This window comes from Nesoenas mayeri (assembly GCF_963082525.1).
Source record: "Nesoenas mayeri genome assembly, chromosome: 27".
Classification (NCBI taxonomy): Eukaryota; Metazoa; Chordata; class Aves; order Columbiformes; family Columbidae; genus Nesoenas; species Nesoenas mayeri.
In genome coordinates this window covers 1,464,597-1,486,739 of record NC_137555.1, presented here as the reverse complement: position 1 = coordinate 1,486,739, position 22,143 = coordinate 1,464,597, and the positions used below count along the sequence as shown (strand labels likewise).

Here is a 22,143-nt window from a genome sequence, read left to right as displayed (position 1 = left end):
TTCCCGCACCCCAACCCGGCCCCAAGCCCCACGGGCAGCCCCAAGGCGAGCCCCAGAGCTGCTCCCCAGGCCCTAAGCGCGGTTCTAAGCGCCGTCCTAGACCCCAAAGCCGGTCCCAGACCCACCGCCGCTCCCCGCATCCTTCCCCCCATCCTTCCCCCATCACCCATCCCGGCGCTCGGGGCCCGGTCCCCCCGCCGCCCTCCCCGCGGGGCCGCGTCCCCGGGGCCGGTTCCACGTTGTTCCCCCGGCCCGCTCCCCGTTCGCTCCCGTCCATCCCCCGGTACCTCCCGCCGCTCCCGGTGCCCCCGCTCGCTCCGGCCGCGCAGGGCGCACGCTCGGGCGGCGGCACGGGGAGCGCTGCCATTGGCTGGCGTCACCCGGAGCCCCGCCCCGCCGCGGCCACGCCCCGCCCATCCCGGAGCATCGCGGGGGGGCGCACACGGGACCCCCCTCCCGGGGACACGGGGCATCGGACGGGGGTCTATGGCATCCACAGAGCCCTAAACCAGCCCTCGGGGTACCGGGCATCCCACAGACCCCCCCAAACACCCTTTGGGAGTAACGGGCACCCACAGACCCCACCCCGGGACACCGGGACATCCCACGGACCCCCCAAAACACCCCTCGGGAACACCAGGCACCCCACAGGTTCCCCCCTGGTGGACAGAGCGTCCTATAGAGCCCCCCACTCTGGGTATATGGCACTGAACAGCCCCGCAGGCACCCCTGTGGGGCACAGGGCACCCCATGACCCAGCACCCTGAGCACCTTTTGGGGACACCCCACAGACCCCTCCCATGGCAACAGGGCACCCCGTAGACCCCCCCCTTGAGTAAATGGCACTGCAGACCCCACACAGCCCCCACAACGATAGTCAGGGGACATCCCACAGATCCCTCCCCAAAAGGAGAAGGCACCCCAGGGACCCCATAGGGGTACAGGGCACCCCAGGGGGGACAGGGCACCCTAGGGACCCCATAGGGGTACAGGGCGCCCCAGGGGGGACAGGGCACCCTAGGGACCCCATAGGGGTACAGGGCGCCCCAGGGGGGACAGGGCACCCCAGGGACCCCATAGGGGTACAGGGCGCCCCAGGGGGGACATGCACCCCAGGGGGGACAGGGCACCCCAAAGACCCCCTGGCCACCCCTCAGGGACACAGGGCACTACACCCTCACTTTGCACCCCCCCCCCCCAAATTTCACCCCACACCCGGGCTGGGCAAAAGTCCACAGGGGTCAGCAAATAAACGGGGATAAAAGCTGCAATCACCACAGGGCAGGGGGGGGGTGGTGAATGATTAACCTGGGGACACGGTGACACCGCTGCGTGTGTCCCCCCCATCCAGGACCCCCCGGGAAAGAGCGACAAGAGGGACCAGCTGTCAGCAACACTTTTATTGAAGTCAACCCAAAACTATAGGTACAGCAAATAAAAGTAATCAATGCAAATCTTGTTAACCTTTTCCCATTAAAAGGAAGGGAGAGGTGGGCGGGGGGGCTCCCACTGTACCCCAAATCCTACCGGTGCTCACGCAGGTGAAATATGGGTGATTTTGGGGGTGCTCTTGCTCTGCAGCCCCCAAATAGCTTCAGGGTCCATAGGCTCAAATATGGCAAAAGAAGACCCGGAATATCAACTCAAATAGGAGGTTTTGGCCTCAGGATGAAATAATAAGTAATAACAATAATAATAATAACAATAACAATAATAATAACAATAATAATAATAACAATAATGATAATAATAATAATAATAATGAGAAAGGGTTCTTGAAAAGCCAATGAATTCTGAAGGAGGCACCGACCAGCCAAACCGGAGCTCGAAAAGCAAAGGGAGGAGTTTTAAACTGGGAGCAAGAGATTGGGGGAAGAAACATCAGAAATCTTTGGATTTCGGGGGAAATAATACCCAAAATCTTTGGATTTTGGGGGGAAATCATACTCGAAATCTTTGGATTTGGGGGGGCAAAAAAATAGCAGAAATCTTTGGATTTTGGGGGGAAAAACAGCATAAATCTTTGGATTTGGGGGGGAAATAATACACAAAATATTTGGATTTTGGGGGGAAAAAATAGTATAAATCTTTGGATTTGGAGGGGAAATAATACCCAAAATAACTGGATTTTGAGTGGGGAAAATACCCAAAATATTTGGATTTGGGGGGGGAAAAAATAGTATAAATCTTTGGATTTTGGGGGAAATAATACCACAAATCTTTGGATTTTAGGGGAAAAAACCAGCATAAATCTTTGGATTTAGGGGGGAAAAAAATAGCATAAATCTTTGGATTTTTGGGGGGGGAAATTATACCCAAAATATTTGGATTTTAGGGGAAAAAATAGCATAAATCTTCGGATTTGGGGGGAAAAAGATACGAGAAATCTTTGGATTTGTGGAGAAATAGAAGAAACCTTGGATTTGGGGGAAAACCAACAGCAATGTTTGGATTTGCAGGGATGAGCTGCGCCTCTTTTAGGGCTTATTTGCTCCAATCCCTTTGCTGGGAGGGCTGGAAACCAGCGCGGGGTTTTGCTGCGGGTTATTCCCATTGAGTCAAACCCAGTGGCTCCGGGTACCACTCGAGCATCCTCCCCAACCCACCCATGAACCCAAGCGCAGGAATAAATTAAACATACAACCCCCCCCATATATAAGGGAATCCAACCCTGAGCTCCTGGGGGTGCGGAACCCCAAAACTCGCGCTGTTCCCCCCCATTGCCAGCGGGGCGGCTATAGGAAGAAGAGCCTGTCGCGGAGCTGAGCGCCGGGCTCGTGGTGCAGGACCTGGCCGGCCAGGAACGCCAGCTTGTGCGCGTACTTGCAGGGCGCTGGGACGCGCACGGTGCCCGGCCAGTTCCAGTACAGGTGACACAGCTTGAAAGTCAACCTGGGGACAACAAGAAGGGACGTTAGCGCTCTGGGACACCCCCACGGCGCAGGTTTGGGGAGGATCCTCCTCCCGACAGCAGCGCTGATCCCCAAACCTCCTCCCACGGGTGTTTTTTCCCCCCCAATTTCACCGTTTCACCATTTTCTTCCTCCCCAATTTCACCATTTCACCATTTTCTTCCCCCCCAATTTCACCATTTCACCATTTTCTTTCCTCCCAATTTCACCATTTCACCATTTTCTTTCCTCCCAATTTCACCATTTCACCATTTTCTTCCCCCTCAATTTCACCATTTCACCATTTTCTTTCCTCCCAATTTCACCATTTTCTTCCCCCCAATTTCACCATTTCACCATTTTCTTTCCCCCCAATTTCACCATTTCACCATTTTCTTCACCCCCATTTCACCATTTTCTTCCCCCCCAATGTCACCGTTTCACCGTTTTCTTTCCCCCCAATTTCACCATTTTCTTCCCCCCCAATGTCACCGTTTCACCGTTTTCTTTCCCCCCAATTTCACCGTTTCACCATTTTCTTTCCCCCCAATTTCACCATTTCACCATTTTCTTTCCCCCCAATTTCACCATTTCACCATTTTCTTTCCTCCCCAATTTCACCATTTCACCATTTTCTCCCCCCCAATTTCACCATTTTCTTTCCCCCCAATTCCACCATTTCACCGTTTTCTTCCCCTCAATCTCACCATTTTCTTCCCTGTAATTTCACCATTTCATCATTTTCTTCCCCCCTAATTTCCCCATTTTCTTCCCCCCAATTTCCTAATTTTCTCCCCCCCTAATTTCCCCATTTTCTCCCCCCTGACTCCCCCAGGCTCTGGGTGCCCATACCAGCCCATCACCTTAATTACCCAAGCACCCATTAAGCCGCACTTGCACCCACAGCACCTCTGCGAGGTCACCCAGGCCAGCGCCGGGTGACCCACATTATCCTCCCCACCCTTGCAATTAATTCCCTTTCCCACCCTTTAAATCACCCCCCTTATCACCCTCCCAACTAACACACCTTATCACCCTCCCAATTAACACACCTTATCACCCTCCTAACTAATTATTTCCCCCTAGAAACGAGGCAAACCGGGTGCAACCCATGGAACCCTCCCAGTTAACCCAAAGAGCATCCTCAACCCAGCACCTCCCGCCCTCCCTATGAACCCAGGGGAGGTATTTTAGGGCCCCCCTCGTTTTTCGGGGTGCTGTGCTCACCTCTGCAGGTGCTCAGCGCTGAGCTGGGCCGTGTTGAGCACGCAGACGTAGCGCGTGGGGACGCTGCAGCCCTGGCGCGACCGGTGGGCGAGCAGAAAGAAATCCTGCCTGGGACCCAACACAAGGCGCCTCATTGCACACCAGCACCCTTCCCGCTCCAGGGGCTGGTTTTGCACACCAGGGCTTGTTTTGCACACCAAGATGGTTTTGCACACCAGGACAGTTGGTTTTGCACACCAAGATGGTTTTGCACACCAAGATGGTTTTGCACACCAAGATGGTTGGTTTTGCACACCAGGACAGTTGGTTTTGCACACCAGGATGGTTTTGCACACCAGGATGGTTGGTTTTGCACACCAGGGCTTAGTTTTGCACACCAGGTTGGTTGGTTTTGCACATCAGGTTGGTTTTATGCACCAGGACGGTTGGTTTTGCGCACCAGGACGGTTGGTTTTGCACACCAGGGTGTTTGGTTTTGCACACCAAGATGGTTTTGCACACCAGGATGGTTGGTTTTGCACACCAGGATGGTTGGTTTTGCACACCAGGGCTTGGTTTTGCACACCAAGATGGTTGGTTTTGCACACCAGGGCTTAGTTTTGCATACTGGGTTGGTTGGTTTTGCACACCAAGATGGTTTTGCACACCAGGATGGTTGGTTTTGCACACCAGGATGGTTGGTTTTGCACACCAGGACGGTTTTGCACACCAGGACGGTTTTGCACACCAGGACGGTTTTGCACACCAGGACGGTTGGTTTTGCACACCAAGATGGTTGGTTTTGCACACCAAGATGGTTTTGCACACCAGGATGGTTGGTTTTGCACACCAGGATGGTTGGTTTTGCACACCAGGGCTGGTTTTGCACACCAGGACGGTTGGTTTTGCACACCAGGATGGTTGTTTTTTTCCCCCACAAAGATGGTTTTGCACACATAGGGTTTGTTTTGCACACAAGGGGGTTTATGCACATAAAGGGTTTTTTGCACATAAGGGTTTTTTTTTTTGCACATAAAGGGGTTTTTTGCACATAAAGGGGTTTTTTTTGTTTTGCCCACAAGGGGTTTTATTGCCCACATGGGGTTTTTTTTGCCCACAAGGGGTTTTTTTTGCCCATAAAGGGTCTTTCTTTTGCACATAAGGTTTTTTTTTTGCACATAAAGGGGTTTTATTGCACATAAAGGGTTTTTATTGCCCACAAGGGGGTTTTTGCACACAAGGGGTTTTATTGCCCACAAGGGGGTTTTTTTTGCACATAAAGGGTTTTTTTGCACACAAGGGGGTTTTTGCACATAAAGGGGTTTTATTGCCCACAAGGGTTTTATTTGCACATAAAGGGGGTTTTTGCACATAAAGGGGGTTTTATTGCCCACAAGGGTTTTTTTTTGCACACAAACAAGGGGTTTTTTGTACATAAAGGGTTTTTTTGCACATAAAGGGTTTTTTTGCACACAAGCGAGTTTTGTGCACACATGGGGGGTTTTTTGCCCACAAGGGGTTTTTTTTGCACACAAGGGGGTTTTTGCACATAAAGGGGTTTTATTGCCCACAAGGGTTTTTTTTGCACATAAAGGGGTTTTTTGCCCACAAGGGGTTTTTTGCCCACAAGTGGGTTTTGTGCACACAAGGGCTTTTATTGCCCACAATGGTTTTTATTGCCCACAAGGGGGTTTTTGCACACAAACAAGGGGGGTTTTTTGCACATAAAGGGGTTTTTTTTTTTGCACATAAAGGGGTTTTTTTTTGCACGTAAAGGGGTTTTTTTTTTGCACGTAAAGGGGTTTTATTGCCCACAAGGGCTTTTATTGCACACAAGGGGTTTTTTTGCTTTGCACACATGGGTGGGTTTTTTCCCACAAGGGTTTTTATTGCACACCAGGTTTTGGGGGGTTTTTGCAAACCATTTTCTGGTGGTTTTGCACACCAGTTTTTGGGGTTGTTTTTTTTTTTGCACACCAATTTTTTGGATGTTTTTTCGCACACCATTTTTTGCCTTATTTTGCACACCCACTGTCTTTCCCTGTGCACCCCACGCACGCCCCTCCCCAAATCCGCGTGGTCGCCGCCACTCACCACTGTGAGCTGGTGACCGTGTGGTCGATGACGGTGCCGGGCGGGGGGGCCGTGAACGGTTCGGATGCGCCGGTGTAGAAGTTGGTGCTGAGCTGTTTCTGCACCACCAGCACCGCCATGCACGGCTGGTAGCTCTCGAAGGTCTCAAAGCACCTCTGCATCTGCGGGATCTCGTACTTGAGCACGGTGTCGAGCTGGCTGTCAGACACGCCGTCCCGGTACACCACCAGCTTCTTGGGCAAGCAGTGGTTCATCTGTGCGTGGAAATATGGGAAAAAATCAGTGTTTTTTACCCCAGATGCTCAGGTGAATGGAAACACATCTCCTGGTGCCCACCAAGCCCCCCAGCTCATGGAGATTTAAGGTTGTGAATTCAAACCCTCAGCAAAACGCGTTTCAAAACAAGTTGTAAAGCAGAGGTGGCGTTGGCGCTAATCCCATTGGTAACCAAACTCCCGGTTTGCACAAAAATCCACCTTTCCCACGCGCGAAGGGATGGGAAAACACCCACGAGGGGGTCGTGGCCGCTGTCCCGGTACACGCGGCTTTTCTCACGCTGGGGACAAGAGGCCGGGGTTTGGTAATTCGGCGCTGATACGGGCAGGGGTGTAACGCGGCTTTTCCTCCAGCACAAACTAATCCCCCGAGCAGGTTTGCACGTTCAACAGATAAGGGTGAAACGTCCCCGGTGTGCGTGGCCGCGGGCGCCACATCCAGTCCAAAGGCTGCCGAGGGCGTTTGCTCGCCCGCACGTACCCCGGGTGGGGAATTTGGGGTGTTTTCCCCTCGCTTTGGGGGTTTTGGATAGGGCTGGGGGTCACCTCGTAGAAGTGCTGGAGGGCATCGGCCAGGCAGAGGCGCAGGCTGTCGGCGATCTCCTGCTGCGGCATCTGGAACACCACCCGCGAATACCACTTGGTGAGGACGCTGGGGATGGAAACGGGGGGACAAAACTCAGGTGAAAACCTCCCCATCTCGCCAAAGTCCACCCAGACGTCGTGCAAATGCAAAACCGACCCCAGCAACACCCGAAATAAACATGGGGTGGCACCAGCATCACCGGTTTCCAAGCAAAGAGGTGGAAAACCATCCCCCTAATCTTTGGGGAGTACATACGTGTTCATGCTGGCCACGAAGCCGATGACGGAGCGCAGCCCTTTGTTGTGGCCGTGGTAGACGTCCATTCCGATGACCATCAGCTGTTTCTGAGCAGGGGGAGAAAATAAGAGGCAGGTGGGAGTTTGGGATAAATCAGACCCAGTTTCTTCCCGCCGCGAGGGACGTTGCACGACAACAAAGAGGAGACACCAGCCCCAACCCTTGTTCACCTACAACCTCAGTGGGAAGGCTGTGATTGCAAGAGTTTACACCCCAGAGCGTGCAAACTCATTGCACGCGTGTGCCAAGCGGTTGTTGTTCATTTGTCCCTCCTTACCAGGGGGATATCGACCCCCCAGAGCTCGCCGCCCAGCTTGCAGTTGATCTGCAGCAGCACTTTCTGCACCACGCTCCTCATCTTCCCCACCGGCCCCATGAGGGTCTGGGCGTTGATGACCTATAGCAGCGGCGAAAAATAGAGGCAAAAACGATGTTGGAGATGCTCACGGCTTCCCCGGGCTGGTGGTCTCTTCCCATTGAGCCCACCTGGGATGGCACCGGGGACTGGATGCTGCAAAGCTTCTTGATGGCCGCGTACAGATCGTCGCGGTTGCCGGAGATGATGCACAGGAGCAGCTGCACCTTGTCCTGCGGAGAAACGCGGCACGGCGAGGGCGACGCACCAGAGCGCCCAAAAACCCTCCCAACCCTCCCTCCCCCTCGGACACGTGGTGCTGGTTTGACTGAAAATGGGTTGATTTTCTTCACACAGTTAGAAACCTTTCCACACTCGTTATTCGGACTTAGTCTGAGAGCAACAGATAACAGCCCAGCACAGGGTTAATGTGTTTAATTGCTCTGGTCTGAGAGCTATGGACACACTGAGCTCTGCCCGCAGGTGTGAGGCAGCGAGGAAGGGGATGGATGGGTGGACTGACACCCAGACTGAGCAATAAGAGAGTTTCATCCCATTACCATTACATTTCATTCGTCTTTTTGCCATTTTGCAGAGGCCTCTGAGCCTTTCTGCCTTTTTCCCTCTTTTCTCTCTCCGGGATCGGCTTTGGGACCAGGTGCTGTTTTCCTGGGACCGGCTGCTCAGCGTGTTCATGAGGAATTGCCTTGAATATCTTTCATTTCTATTTTTTATATATATATTTACTAGTAGTGTATTAGTATTTTATTTCATTAAACTGTGTTTATCTCAACCCTTCCCTTTTGATTCTCTCCCCTATTTGGGGAAGGAGTGAGTGAGTGGCTGCGTGGCTGCATTGCCCACTTGGGTTAACCACGACGTGCACAAACCGAGCCCCAAACCCCTCGCTCCTCACCTCGCTCCCCAAAATGCCCCGGATGGTCTTGGTGTAGGTCTCGATGCGGTCGTCCTTCAGCTCCAGAATGGCGGGCGGGCCCATGTGCATGCCCATGGAGCCGCAGGAGCGCTCCATGGTGGCCGTCAGCTCCCTGGACACGTCCTGCAGCCGCTTGGGGTAAACCAGCACCCAGTAGTTCATGGAGATCTGGGAGGGGACGATGATGGAGAGGGAGAGGGGATGATGATGCAGGGGGAGAGGGGATGACGATGGAGGGGGAGAGGGGACGATGATGGAGGGGGAGAGGGGATCGTAATGGAGGGGGAGAGGGGATCGTAATGGAGGGGGAGAGGGGATCGTAATGGAGGGGGGATGATGATGGAGTGGGGATGATGGAGAGGGGATGATGATGGAGAGGGGATGATGATGGAGAGGGGATGATGATGGAGAGGGGATCGAGAGGAAGATGGAGAGGGGATCGAGAGGAAGATGGAGAGGGGATCGAGAGGAAGATGGAGAGGGGAGAGGAAGAGCGGATGATGGAGGGGGAGAGGAAGAGGGGATGATGATGGAGGGGGGAGAGGGGATCATGATGGAGAGGGGATCGAGAGGAAGATGGAGAGGGAGAGGAAGAGGGGACGATGGAGAGAGAGAGGAAGAAGGGATGATGGAGAGGGAGAGGAAGAGCGGATGATGCAGAGGGAGACGAGGACAGCCCAGGACTCGGGGCCCAGCCACACGGTTGCCAGCTGGGGGAAATTCAGGAGAGGCAAAGCAGCCTGAGAGAAAAGTAAAAGGCGCATGAAAATATCCGACTGCTGCGCTCTGAGAGCCTTGAGCCTCTCCAAGAGGAGGACACGGCCACGTACCTCTAACGCCCTTCGGAAAAACAGCGTGGAGCCAATATAAACAAGGGAAGGGTTTTAGCTCCAGCAAGCTCAGCCGGGATGCCAGCACTAAGAAAACCCAGCCCGGTTTTCAGACAAGGGGATATTGTTGCGAGGGCCGAGCCGGGGGGGCTCACCGCCGAGATCGGGGCTTCTTGCGTGATCTCCTTGTTCCAGCTCAGCTCCTCGTTAGGGATGAATGAGCTGTACCGCAGGTTGATCCTCTCCATGGGTAGGACACGGCCCTGCGTCTAAATGGAGCAGAAAGCGGTGCAGCCAGTGTCTCTGTTTTGGGGGGGACATACCAGAGTCTGCCCCCCCGCAGCCCTTACCCAGTGGATGTCGGGGTCCAGGCGGAGCCCCCAGCGCATCAGCTCCCCCGAGGCGTCCGCGTTGTCCTTGATCCTGCGCAGGAGGTTGGTGAGACTGGCGTAGTGCTGGCTGGGGCTCTGCAGCATCTCCCGCGTCACGTCCTGCAGCGGGCGGGCACGGGACGAGGGTTGGGGAACCCCTCCAAGGTGTGATTTGGGGGCTCCAAGCTCCCCCAAGCCGCGGCTCAGCTCTCAGGGGAGCAGGGGCCATCAAATGTGCTCTGACCTTCAACATTCGGCTGTTCTTCGTCTCGGGGATGCCAGTCATGAAGGTGAGCTCCGGCACCAGCAGGACCATGTCCAGGTGACGCTGCAGGGAGGGGAACAGGCACTGTCAGCCCCCCAGGGGGCTGCAAGCCCCGAACCCCCAAACTATGGGCAGAATAGGGGCTGGAGGAGCCAAGAAGGCTCCTGGGTCTCAATGTCCCCTCTCCAGGTCCCCGTGTCTTGCTGACCCTCCCATCCGGCGTCTGCTTTTCCCTGGGCCTGTGGATGAGCAGCGGCTGGTCCAGCTCCTTGATGGTGATCCCGTAGGCTTTGCTGGAAAAGAAAAACATCCCGGAGATGGCATCAGGTGAGATACTCCTGCCCCTCGGGCATCAAAGACTCTCATCCCAAAGGATGCGCCGGCAGGTCCCTACCGGTAGTAGTCCACAAACGTGACCTCCTCGCCGCTTGCCAGGGTGAATCTGTCCCTCGGGGTCTTGTTCCAGTCGATGTCGTCCACGCGGTAGGTGCGGTTGTTGTAGCGGGTGATGACCACGCTGCCCACCAGCTGCTTGGTGCACTCGTCCTGGAAGCTGTTGGGGTCTTGCTTGTAGATGCTGTGCCTGCAACCAGGAGGAGACGCTTGTGGTGACGCTCCCAGCCCACGCTGCCCCAAAACCAAACCATCTTTTGGCAAACGGCACTGGTGACCGCGGCTGCCGATTCTCCCCCTTCTCTCTTACATGACATTCAGGACGGAATCGCTGCGGACGACTTTGTGGATGGAGTTGACCAAGAGGAAGAGGCCGCCGTCTTTCTTGCGGATGCTGACGGAGTATCCCGGCCAAATCTGCAGCCTGTGCCCAGAGGAGAAGGTGCCCAACAGCGCCGGGGTTGGAACCGGAGCTGCCAGAGGAGCCGGCCAGCCGCCCCTCTCGCCAAGGAGCGCTCAGAACCCACGGGGATTTATTTCCCAGCTGGCTGCCAGATTCCAGCTAATAACCCCTGAATCGCGCCGCAGAAAACAGGCGCCCTGAGGTCAGGCTAACCGGAGGCGGCCAAGAGAGCCGACCTGGCAAACACTCCTGAATTTCCAGCCTCGCGCTGCTGCCAGGGGTGACGGGGACGTTCCCGTCTCGCTCTCACGCGCTTGGGAAGCGCCAGAAGGAAAAGGTGTCGGCACCCACCTGTAATGCTGAACTATGGTGGCCTGGGTGGGTTCAAAGAAATTTCTCCCGACAAGCTTCAGATCTAAGATTCTCATCACCCTAGGAAAAAGAGAAATAAAAGCACGATGGGCTCAGGCTCAGAGGGAGGAGGAGGAGGAGGAGGGGGGTGTTTTCCTTGGAGTCTGAGTAGAGTCTCTGCTGCCCCTCACCTCCGGAAAACCACGTTGTAAAACGGGATGCAGAGATCCGAGCTGGGCTCAAGGACCTTGGTCATCTGGATGGTGATGGCCACCTCCTCGCTGTCACTTCTCCTCTGCGCCTTCAGTCTGACGGTCTGCAGGGTGAGATGGGGCGTTAGGGATGCTCTCACACCCGGAGGGGGCTTCCCCACACCCCCAAATTGGCTAAAACAACCTCACCAAGGGGTGGGTCATGTTGTCCCTCACCTGGGGGAGCAGGATGGGCAAGAAGAGGATGGAGCCATCGAACGCGGTGACATCCCCGGTCACCTCCCGGTGCTCCTTCAGCATAGCGAAGCGCATGCTCCTGCACTCCACCTCGGGGCTGCCGGAGATGGGGACACATCATCTGCCGCCACTGGCAAACCCTCAGTCCTCCAGCCCGCCTCTGCCCTCCCGCTTGCGACCCCAAAAACCCCGCGAGGGGGAAAAGCTGGAGCTGATCTGCTTTGCTGCGCTGCAGCGGCTCTGCCCACGGTGCCACGGCTGCGACGGACACTCCATCTAGTGGCTACCGGGACAGAGGGATGGACGTGGAGGGAGGGGAGACAGAGCAGGGACACCCACCCTCCGAGGGGCTGTGGGGGACCCCGGCTTAACATCCCCAGGCCAGTACCTGAAGGTGACGTGGTACTGGTAGACGGCTTCGTTCTGGCAGTGGATTTTAACCGAGTTCAGCCCCACGGATACAGTGGTTCCCTTCGCCACTGGCTTCGTCCCCAGTGTGCTAGGACAGACAGGGTGGCCAGTCGTGACCCCAGCCAGCATTCGGACCCCAAAATGCCGGGTGGGGGCTCACAAACGCTTCACTCACGGTTTGCTGGCAGGCTGGGGGCGCTCTGGGGTGGACGTGGGCGGCCAGGAGGGCCGAGATCCCGGCGGGCGCAGCACGGGTGTGCTGGTGACGCTGGGCTTCCCGCGGGACGGCACGGCCGCGTCTCTGCCGGGGGGCACGGGCAGCGCGTCCCCTCTGCCCCGCCACAGGATCCTGTGTCCCCGGTGCGGGTAGCGGTGAGTCCCGGCACGCTGGGGACACGCCGGCAGCATCCTGACTGCAGACCCCCGGTGACAGCCCTCCCCAGCAGCCCTGGTGCAGACCCCTCCCTGGCTCACATGCAGTGGGTGTTCCCAAACTTCCAACCTCAACCTCCCCCGGCGCAACTTGAGGCCATTTCCTCTGCTCCTGGCGCTGGTTCCTGGGGAGCAGAGCCCGACCCCCCTGGCTCCAAGCTCCTTTCAGGCAGTTCAGAGATCAGAAGGTCTCCCCTCAGCTCCTGTTCTCCAGCTGAACCCCCAGCTCCCTCAGCCGCTCCATCACACTTATGCTCCAGCCCCTCACCAGCTCCGTTCCCTTCTCTCCACTCGCTCCAGCACCTCAAGGTCTCTCTTGTCCTGAGGGGCCCAGAACTGCCCCCAGGATTCGAGGTTTGGCCTCCCCAGTGCCCAACACAGGGACGGTCACTGCCCTGGGCCTGCTGGTCACACCAGCAGCAAGTAAAGCAACGGAAGGACTCAGGAGTGGGGACACGGGGATGTGGGGACATGGGGATGTGGGGACACGGGGACACGGGGATGTGGGGACACGGGGATGTGGGGACACGGGGACACGGGGATGTGGGGATGTGGGGACACGGGGACACTGGGACTCACCGCCCACGTGTGGGAAGTGCCACCAACCCCTCCTCATCCTCCACGGCCAGGCTGGGCCGTGCCAGAGCCTCCTCCACACCTGTAGCACAGAGAAAGGGGACAACGAGCAGTGAGGGGGGACTGGCCGGGCCCCCCCCGCCCGGGGCACAAGCACCCACCCGTGGGCCACTCCCCCGCCTCCAGCGGCGGGCAGGGCCGCTCGCCCAGCCCCAGCTCGCACAGCATGGCGGAGAGCGGCGGCTCGGGGTGGGCGAGGCGCTGAGCGCGGCCCGGGAGCCCCCGCAGCCTGGCCGGGGGAGCGGGGCCCGCGGCGGGGCCGGGCAGGCGGAAGGGCCGCGGGGGATCCATGGGCGCCGCGTCGAGGAACCGGCGGGAGCGCCGGGCACGCCGCCGCACGCCGCACTGCGCAGGCGCGGACACGCCCACACACCCCCGGACCACGCCCCTTTGGTGGGCGGGAGAGTCGGGCATGCCACCATGCGCTGCACTGCGCAGGCGCGGACACGCCCTCACACAGGAGACCACGCCCCTTAGGAGGGCGGGAGCGCCGGGCGCGCCACTGCACGCCGCACTGCACAGGCGCGGACACGCCCACACATCCCGGACCACGCCCCTTAGGTGGGCGGGGCAATGGCCACGCCCCTCGGCGAGGGGCTTCAGCACCGCGGACAGAGGCGGAGGGAAATGGGGAGGGGGCGTGAGGAGGGGAATGGGGGGAAATGGGGTGAAACACGGGGCAAAACGGGGGAGGATGGGGAGAAAAGCGGGGGGAAAATGTGGCGAATGGTGGGAAAATGGAATGGAGCAGTAGTGGTGGTAGAGATGGGATGAAATAAAGGGATAAAATGGCATGGGGCGGGGGGATAAGATTGGGCAGGAGGGGCATAAGATGGGATGGAATGGGGGGTAAAATGGGGTGAAGGGTAAGATGGAATGGGGAAGCGGGGGCCATAGCAGAAGGTCAGGTTCAGCCCCAGCCCCATTCTACACAGGCAATTCCCTACCTTGCGGGGGACACATGGGGAGGATTTGGTGATGCTGACCCCCCCAGCAAGACACGCAGACTCTTGCCCCCATGGTGGGGATGTAGCAGTGGCCACTCATTCGCCTCTAACACTGCAGTGGTGCGCAGGGCCAGCACTGGTCCCTGGGGGGGTCCCACCCCCCTGCAAGCAGGTGAGTGGCCAAGGACATGGTCCCACGTGCCAGCACGGAGCTGGTGGCAACTGGCTGGGCAAGTGGCACGGGGCGGAGGCTGATGGTGGCACCGTGGAGGAGATCAGGGACACAGACAAGACAGAGCAGCCCCCATAGGGGGAAAAACAGCTTTTATTCTCCATTTCTCCCCCCAAGCATGTGTCTTGCTCCCCAGCATGTGTGTGGCTGCTGGAGAGCCAGAGGGGACACCACATTCTCCCAAACCTGTGAGATGGAGGCAGCAACAGCCCCCATCTGTTTTGTATGGGGGGGGGCAGCGGGACAGAGCTGGAGCCCCCAGCCCCGCTGCTGCTCCACCAGAGCCCCCTGGCATCCGCAGAAAACATCTGTGTGTGCCCAATGCAATGCTGGGGGGCTGAGGACAGAGCCAGGGTCCCTGAGCTGTGCAGGGATTGTCCCCACAGGCGGTGGGGCTCACGCCCCCCAGGGCTATCGGTGCCGGTGCTCCAGCAGAGCCTCGAAGTCCGGGGAACACACCAGCTTGTGCTTCACGTGGCCCAGGACGATCATCTCGCCCGTCCGGTTGTCCCCGATGCCGACGGACACCAGCTCCTGTTCCGGAGGGGGGGAGACACCTGTGAGCACCCCATTCCCATGGGAAACCCTTTAACCACGGGGGGAGAAAGACTGAGGTCCCTGCCTGCTTTGGGGGGGGGCATGTCCTGGAGAAGATGTCCCCAGGGTGCGGGTAGCAGGGGGACACAAGAGCAGGATCCTTCCCCCGCTGCCACCCCCATCCCCAAAGTAACAGCACAACTCTGCTCCCCCCACTGGTCCCCCCCAGGGGCTATCTCGGGGATCAGGTCCCCAGCACCACCCCATACCTGCAGAAAGGAGCAGGGGGTCCCCATGGTCACGTCCAGGGTCACTTTTCCCAGCACCAGCTGCACTTTTCCCGACTTGCGGACGAGCAGTTTCCCCACCTGCCCCTCGGGGAGGTCGGCCAGGGTGCAGGTGTTCTCCGCCTGCCTTGCCTCCTGCGAGCGACACAGTGGGACGTGGGGGGGACATCGCCTTGGGACATCACCCCACTGTCCCACATCCACTCCCCAGAGCCCCTACCTGGCTTTTCTCCTGCTTCACCACCATCACCTGCCCTTCCTCGTTCTGCAGCTCCGTCTTGATGGGTTTGGTGTCGTGGGTGGGGGGCTGGCCGGGCAGCGTGTCGGGCAGCTGCAGGAACAGCAGCTCCTCCTCGGGCGACAGGCTCAGCCGCTGCAGCAGCTCGGCCACCGAGACATCCCGGGGAAAACCGGGGGGGCCCTTAATTTGCGCTGGCTCGGGCTGGGGGTCCTCGTCATACGGCTCTTCTTTCACTGGGGAGAGGCGGCCGGTGGGCACGGGGAAAGGGGAACCCCCCCAGCCCCATTTTGCTGAGTTTACCCCCCACTCCAGGGCACCTTTCACCGCTGGGGGGTCCAACTCCATCTTCTCCTCCTTGGGCAGCCAGGGCTTGGTGTCATCCTGCTCTGTCACCTCCTCCTTGAAGAGCCACCCGGAGTTGGCCAGCGGCAGCTGCACCGGCTTGTTGCGGATGTCGTTCTTCAGCCCTGGGTCATCGAGGAACTGCAGGGACAGGGGAGGGGACGCTCAGCATCGCCCCGGTGCCATCAAAGCCCCCTCGTCCCGATCCCACTCACATCATCCTTCTGCAGCATCCGCAGGATCTGCTTCGTCTCCTCGTCCGTCTCCCTCTTCTCCTTCTTGATGTTGATGATGTGGGAAGGGCCGAAGTCCGCCATGTCCACCGTCTTGTCCCAGGAGCCTGCTGGGAGTGGGGAGCAGCCCTGGGGTGAGCGGGACACCCTCGAAACCCCCCAGGGAAGGGGGATCAGCTCCCGTTACCTTTTTTCTTCATCATTTCAGCAGGACCCTGCTCGAAGATGGAGTGGGACTGGATAACCTCGGGCCGGCCCCGGCCTCGGCCGTGCCCATCACGCTGCCGGTCCCTGTCCCGTTCCTTCTTCTCCTTCTTGACCGACACATCCTCTTTGGGCCTGGGGAGCGGGGAGGTGGTTTGTCACCCCCTCCCCTGTCCCCTGCAGCAGCAGGTTCCCCATCTCAGGGCATTTTTTGCCCACCAAGACCCCGCCGGCAAAACCGCCTCCGCACCACAGGGAGACGCTTAAAAGGCCACTTACTCTTCCTTGATCTTCCTGCTAATTATGTTGGGGGTGAAGGTTTTCTGCAAACGAGAGCAGAGGGACAAGTCGCTGCACGAGCGGAGATAAAACAACAGAAACCAAACCGGCCACGGGGCTGGAGGAGGCAGACAGGGAGCACCCCAAAATCCCCCCCGGCTGCTGCTCCTCACACCCCACCTGTGCCAGGGGGCCCCAAGCAATGGGGCAGGACGCTGGGTCACCCCCAAAGGGTTGGTTTGAGGGATCCCACCTCCATGTACTCACCTTCTTCACGCCCCCCAGGGTGAGGTCCCGGGAGCGGATGGAGGGCAGGCGCCCCGGGGTGAGGGGGGGGCCGGCCGGGCGCCTCCCCAGCACCCCCCGTGCCCCGGGGAGCGCTGGGCGCAGGCTGCCCGGGGAGCCGCTGTCCCCCGAGCCCCCCTCCGCCATCCTCGGGCTGGCCCTGCTTGGGGGGGACACAGTCAGGGACACCCAGCGCAGCCGCCCCCCTGCACCCCCAAACAGAACCCACCCACACCCGCCTCCCCAAGGGGCCACCTCCATCCCCAAGGGGCTCCCTCCATGCACTCCCGTCCCCAAGGGGCTCCCCCCCGTGCATCCCCACGGACCCACCCGCATCCCTCTCCCCCGGGTGCTCGCCGCTCCACAGACCCCCAAATAAGGTCCTATCGCACCGCCCTCCCCAGGGGGCTCAGCCCCCCGCTCACATCTCCCCCCAAAACCCCGCACCCCGTCCCGTCCGGCTCCCCCCACGTCCGCCACGCCGCCCCTTACCCTGCCCGGGCAATCACCGGCTCGCCGGCCCAATGCGCATGCGTATTGTGGGACACGCCCTTCCCGGAAAGACGCCGTTGTCGCCATCTTGATTAAGGGCGCGCCCTGGCCCGCCAATGAGCTGCCATCTTTGTGCTTGGCACTGCCTGGAGCCATGCGGAAGGTGGAGGCGCCATCTTTGTGGCGGGCAGTGCCCGGTTCTTGGGAATGCGTGGGGGGACACTGGGGACGAGGGGGTCACTCATCGCTTCGTTTGAGCTCCCACGGCTGCCTGGGTTACAGACACCCCCCCAGAGTCTCCTGCAGCCCTGAGGGAGCCAACCAGGCTACAGCCCCACGGTGGGTGCACGCGTGGGCACCCAACACACTCTGCGATCAGGGGGATAATTAGGGTTTTTTTTGGGTGCTCTCCTCCCATCCCCAAAAAAACCCCTTGCTCTCCAAAAGTGTGTCACCAGAAGCAAAACAACACGGGCTTTGCCCCCACGTTTCCCACGGAGGTCCCGCGTGGGTGTCCAGCATCCCGCCCCCAGCAACCAGTGCACCCCAATTTGGGGGTTCGAGTACCCACGAGCTGCACCCCCAGCCGCCCACCCGCCTCGCAGGCAGGAGCCGCGCTGCCTGCATCACCTGACGCCGCACAGAACCCATCACCCGATTGGCAGAATAAGGCTTTCCCCCCCCCCTCCCCTGGCTGCTCAGATATATATATTTTTCCCTTTTTTTTTTCCCTTTTCCTCATTTTTTCCCCTCCTCTGGAGGGTGTTTTCGCTGTTCCCGAGCTGGCTGGGAGGATCCCGGTCGCAGCAGCCGCAGGCACCGGCATCACCGGGTACCGCGATCCCACCGGCATCCTCTGTCCCCCTCGGGGCCGCCTGCCCTGCCGGTCCCTGCCCTGCCGCCCCCCCCCCGCCACGGCCAGGTAAGAACCCCACGGACATCGTGTTACCTTCGCGGGGGGAGCACCGGCTCAGCGCCGCTTGGGGACGCGGTGACACGGGGTGTCACGATCCGCCTGCAAAGCCCCCGATGCAGGATAACCGCCCCCCCCCCAAAAAAAAACCGCCTCCGCCGGGCGCGGGGACGCTGTCCCCAAATTGGTGACCTTCTGCGCTGCCTGGGGGTGACGGGGGATGACACCGAGATGGAGGGGGTTTGGTGGCTAGGGGGGGGGCTGCGCGGCTCGCCGCAGGGCTGCGGGGGCAAGCGCTGCGCTGCGCCTGCACCCCCCGCTTTGCGCACACGGGGGGTGCGCGCCCACGGGTGGGTGTCCCCGTGGGTGCCGACCAGTGTCCCCCGCGCCCCCCACGCAAAGCCCCCACCACGCAGAGCGGCTCCCCACGGCGCAAGGAGGCGAGCGCAGCCCCGGCCGCGGGGGGAAACTGAGGCACGGAGCGGCGGCGGGCCAGGGCGAAGGCGGATCCAGCTTTTCGGGTGCCAACCGCCCGTGTGCAACCCTCCCCTCTCCCAGCACTCCCTCCGCTCCCCTTGTTTTTCTTTCCCCACCCGGTATTGAGCAAACCCCGAAACACCCGCTGGCAACCGGCCGGGGCCCCGCGGCACCTCGGGGGCCCCAGCGCAGCAGCTTTTCCCCGGCCGGGCTTGTTCGCTGCCGGCTCCCCGCTGCCTGCTCCTGCCCATCTCTGCCTATTCCTGGCTACCGGCTGCTTTTCCACCCCGGTGCCATCTGCTCCTGCCACGGGGGCTCGGGCGCGGGCGGCCGCCCGCTTGGCAGCTGCCTCCGTGGGCAGCGGGCACCCCCGCCACGCTCAGCACCCCCAAAACACCCACTCGGCACCCCTAAAGCCAAGCTCAGCATCCTCGAAAACCACCCTCAAAGACCCCCCGGTCCTGCCACCCTTTGCCCGCAGGAGATCAGCCCCTCCGGCCATGGAGCTGCTTTCGACCCCGAAAAATATCGAGATCAACAACATCACCTGCGATTCATTCCGCATCTCTTGGGCTATGGAGAAAGGAGACCTGGAGAGGGTCACCCACTACTTCATCGACCTCAACAAGAAGGAGAACAAGAACTCCAACAAGTTCAAGCACCGGGTGAGCCGGGGAGGGGGGAGATGCGGGACCCCCCTTCCCAGGGAGAGGAGAAGGGATTTTGGGGGGAAAACGGGATTACAGCCCATTCCAATGCTGATTTGAGGCCAAATTCCCCCATGGGACGTGGCTGTGGAGGGGACCGGGATGCGGACCGGGGTGTCACTGACCTCCCCAAGCCCCCGCGGGGAAGCGAAGCTGCAAACCGCTCGCGCTCCCCCTCCCCTTGGACGCGAGTCACTAATTCAGGACGTTTTTAGCAGCGCGGTTGCCAGGGTGATGCTATTTAATGTTTAACAGTTTTTTTTTTCCTTTCCTCCTCCCCAATAATAAGGGGGGGTGGGATTTTTTTATGCTTTTTCCCGTGTATCTCCCGGCTTCAGCATCCGCCGTTGCCACAGAAACGGCTCTGCACTGCGGTGCTGCTCGGTGGCCTATTGACACCGCGAGATGCCACCGTGAGCGGGGGGTCCCTAAGACCCCCTGGGAGGGGACCCTGCGCCCCCCATCCCAGTAACAGCTTTGCTGGGAGCTATTTGTGTCTGGGAGTGATGGGGCAGTGAGGGGGTCAGCACGTGGCTTTGGGGGTGTTTTGGTGCCAGGCAAACGCCGGCAGAAGCACCAACGCGGGTATTTTGCAGCGTGTGGTACCCGGCAGCATCCCCCGGGGAGGGATGCAGTGGTTGGCGGGGGGGATGCCACCCTGCCTGACCCTCACCCCTTGTCACACAGGATGTCCCCACCAAACTTGTAGCCAAGGCAGTGCCGTTGCCCATGACAGTGCGGGGCCACTGGTTCCTGAGCCCCCGCACCGAGTACAGCGTGGCGGTGCAAACAGCCGTCAAGCAAAGTGACGGCGAGTACCTGGTGTCCGGCTGGAGCGAGACGGTGGAGTTTTGTACCGGGGGTGAGCACGGTAGCGGGGAGGGGGCGGCCGAACTGGTGCTACTGGGACGGGGAACCGGGAGAACCGGGGGCGATGGCGGGAGCTTGCACAAGCCGGGCGGGTTGGAGCGGCAGCTGATGAGTGGGAGGTGGGAGGTGTGGGGAGGGATGGGCCGACGGGGGGTGGCGGGGAGGGATGGAGACGCCCTGATGTCCTTGTCCTTGTCCTCAGATTATGCCAAGGAGCACCTGGCCCAGCTGCAGGAGAAAGCCGAGCTCATTGCCGGCCGCATGTTGCGTTTCTCCGTCTTCTACCGCAACCAGCACAAGGAATATTTCCAGCACGTCAGGTACCCTCATCCCCAATCTCCCACCCCTCAATCCTTACCGGGACCGCATCCCCTGACCCCGTGTGTGTGTGTGTGTGTGTGTGTATGTGTCCTTCCTCCTCCTCCCGGCCCCGCGCACGCAGGATGCACTGCGGGAACGTGATGAAGCCGTCGCTGAAGGACAACAGCGGCAGCCACGGCTCGCCCACCAGCGGGATGCTCCACGGCATCTTCTTCAGCTGCAACACCGAGTTCAACACCGGGCAGCCCCCCCAGGACTCGCCCTACGGCCGCTACCGGTTCCAAATCCCGGCTCAGCGCCTCTTCAACCCCAACACCAACCTCTACTTTGCGGACTTCTACTGCATGTACACCGCTTACCACTACGTGGTCCTGGTCCTGGCGCCCAAGGGTTCCTCGGGGGATCTATTCTGCCGGGAGCGTTTGCCCCAGCTGGACATTTCTTCCAACAAGTTCCTGACGTGCTGCGTGGAGGAGGGCGAGCTGGTATATCGCCATGCCCAGGACAGCATCCTGGAGGTCATATACACCGAGCCGGTGGACCTCAGCCTGGGGGTGCTGGGGGAGATCAGCGGGCACCAGCTGATGAGCCTCTCCACCGCCAACGCCAAAAAGGACCCCAGCTGCAAGACGTGCAACATCAGCGTGGGGCGCTAAGGGGAGCAGGGGGCGCGGGCAGGGCCGGGCAGGGGGACGGGTTTCCCCCGTGGACGATGCTGGGTTGAGGACCTGGATGGGTGCGGGGGGACCCGGCCGGTGTAAATAGCGGCGTTGCGGAGCCGGTGGGATGCTCGCCCGGCGCGGAGGCAGAGCCGGTACCGCTCTGCGCCTGGAGGGAGGAAGCCTTCATCTCCTGGACTGGTTGACCAGCATCATCCTCGCTGGCCTGAGCCCCTGCAGGACCCTCTTCCTCCCCGATGTCCCCTGCATCCCCCCAGTCCCCTGCACCAGGGTTTGCATCCCCTCCCCACGGCACAGCTCCCGGGGAGCCCCGGCCCTGCCAAGCTCCCCAAACACCTCCAGGGCTTCACGGGGAGGCTGGAGCCCCTCCCCGGTTTGGAACTACTCCCTTGGATGCTCATGAAGGGCTCCCCCCGCTTTGGGGCTGCAGCCGTGGTGCCCGTGTCCGCAGTGGTGTGGGGGACAGCGCGGTGTCCCCCCAGTGTCGTGCAGCGCTGTGCCGTGTTCGCTCTGCTCTCGCCATCGCTGTGCCGCCCGAACCCCCGGCTCCGCAGCCCGAGGGCGGCCGGAGGAGCCGGGGTTTGGGGGGGCTACCCCTCCGTCACCCCCCCAGCATGAGCCATCGGCAGCATGGGCCCCCCTGGCTCCCCGTCTCTGTGTACCCCATGCACGCTGTAACGGTAGAACAACCCCGAGCATCCCTGTGCTGTGCTGCCGGTGTTATCAATAAACTGTGTGCGGTCACCGCTGGCCGTGTCACCATCCTCTGTCCCCCGCTGGGACCCGGGGAAGTGGCTCCAGACCCCAATCTGGCTCAGAGAAAAGGGGGGGACAGGGCTTGAGGGGCGAATAGGGGGTCATAGGGGGATGCTGTGGCACCGAGGGCACAGCCACGGGCACCTTCCCACCATCGC

General features: G+C 59.9%; 3 protein-coding genes across 4 annotated transcripts; 1 reads left to right on the top strand and 2 right to left on the bottom strand.

Annotated features, from left to right (window-relative positions):
• Positions 1-2,735: 2,735 nt before the first annotated feature.
• PIWIL2 (piwi like RNA-mediated gene silencing 2) lies at positions 2,736-13,596 on the bottom strand (the record flags this gene model as incomplete). The annotated part of the gene is made up of 21 exons (XM_080360252.1): positions 2,736-2,892; positions 4,119-4,226; positions 6,192-6,445; positions 7,013-7,118; positions 7,308-7,396; positions 7,627-7,746; positions 7,836-7,937; positions 8,621-8,809; positions 9,627-9,740; positions 9,822-9,962; positions 10,087-10,170; positions 10,316-10,400; positions 10,502-10,690; positions 10,811-10,924; positions 11,255-11,335; positions 11,446-11,570; positions 11,683-11,800; positions 12,092-12,202; positions 12,290-12,463; positions 13,126-13,245; positions 13,280-13,596. 21 exons carry the CDS (start codon positions 13,594-13,596, stop codon positions 2,736-2,738), a joined length of 2,898 nt encoding a protein of 965 aa, XP_080216378.1.
• An 880-nt stretch (positions 13,597-14,476) lies between these two features.
• POLR3D (RNA polymerase III subunit D) lies at positions 14,477-17,284 on the bottom strand. 2 transcript variants are annotated; one of them, XM_080360219.1, is made up of 9 exons: positions 17,262-17,284; positions 16,752-16,929; positions 16,485-16,528; positions 16,189-16,340; positions 15,984-16,111; positions 15,744-15,909; positions 15,406-15,659; positions 15,168-15,320; positions 14,477-14,895 (listed from the first exon to the last, which is right to left on the bottom strand). In XM_080360219.1, the coding sequence occupies exons 2-9, from the start codon at positions 16,914-16,916 to the stop codon at positions 14,773-14,775; spliced, it is 1,185 nt and encodes a 394-aa protein (XP_080216345.1). In that variant the 5' UTR covers positions 16,917-16,929; positions 17,262-17,284; the 3' UTR covers positions 14,477-14,772. The 2 variants fall into 2 exon arrangements, with proteins under 2 accessions (XP_080216345.1, XP_080216346.1); XM_080360220.1 differs by having other exon boundaries at positions 15,984-16,108.
• A 1,867-nt stretch (positions 17,285-19,151) lies between these two features.
• Positions 19,152-21,205, top strand: PHYHIP (phytanoyl-CoA 2-hydroxylase interacting protein; the record flags this gene model as incomplete). The annotated part of the gene is made up of 4 exons (XM_080360136.1): positions 19,152-19,316; positions 20,046-20,220; positions 20,431-20,548; positions 20,671-21,205. 4 exons carry the CDS (start codon positions 19,152-19,154, stop codon positions 21,203-21,205), a joined length of 993 nt encoding a protein of 330 aa, XP_080216262.1.
• Positions 21,206-22,143: the final 938 nt, after the last annotated feature.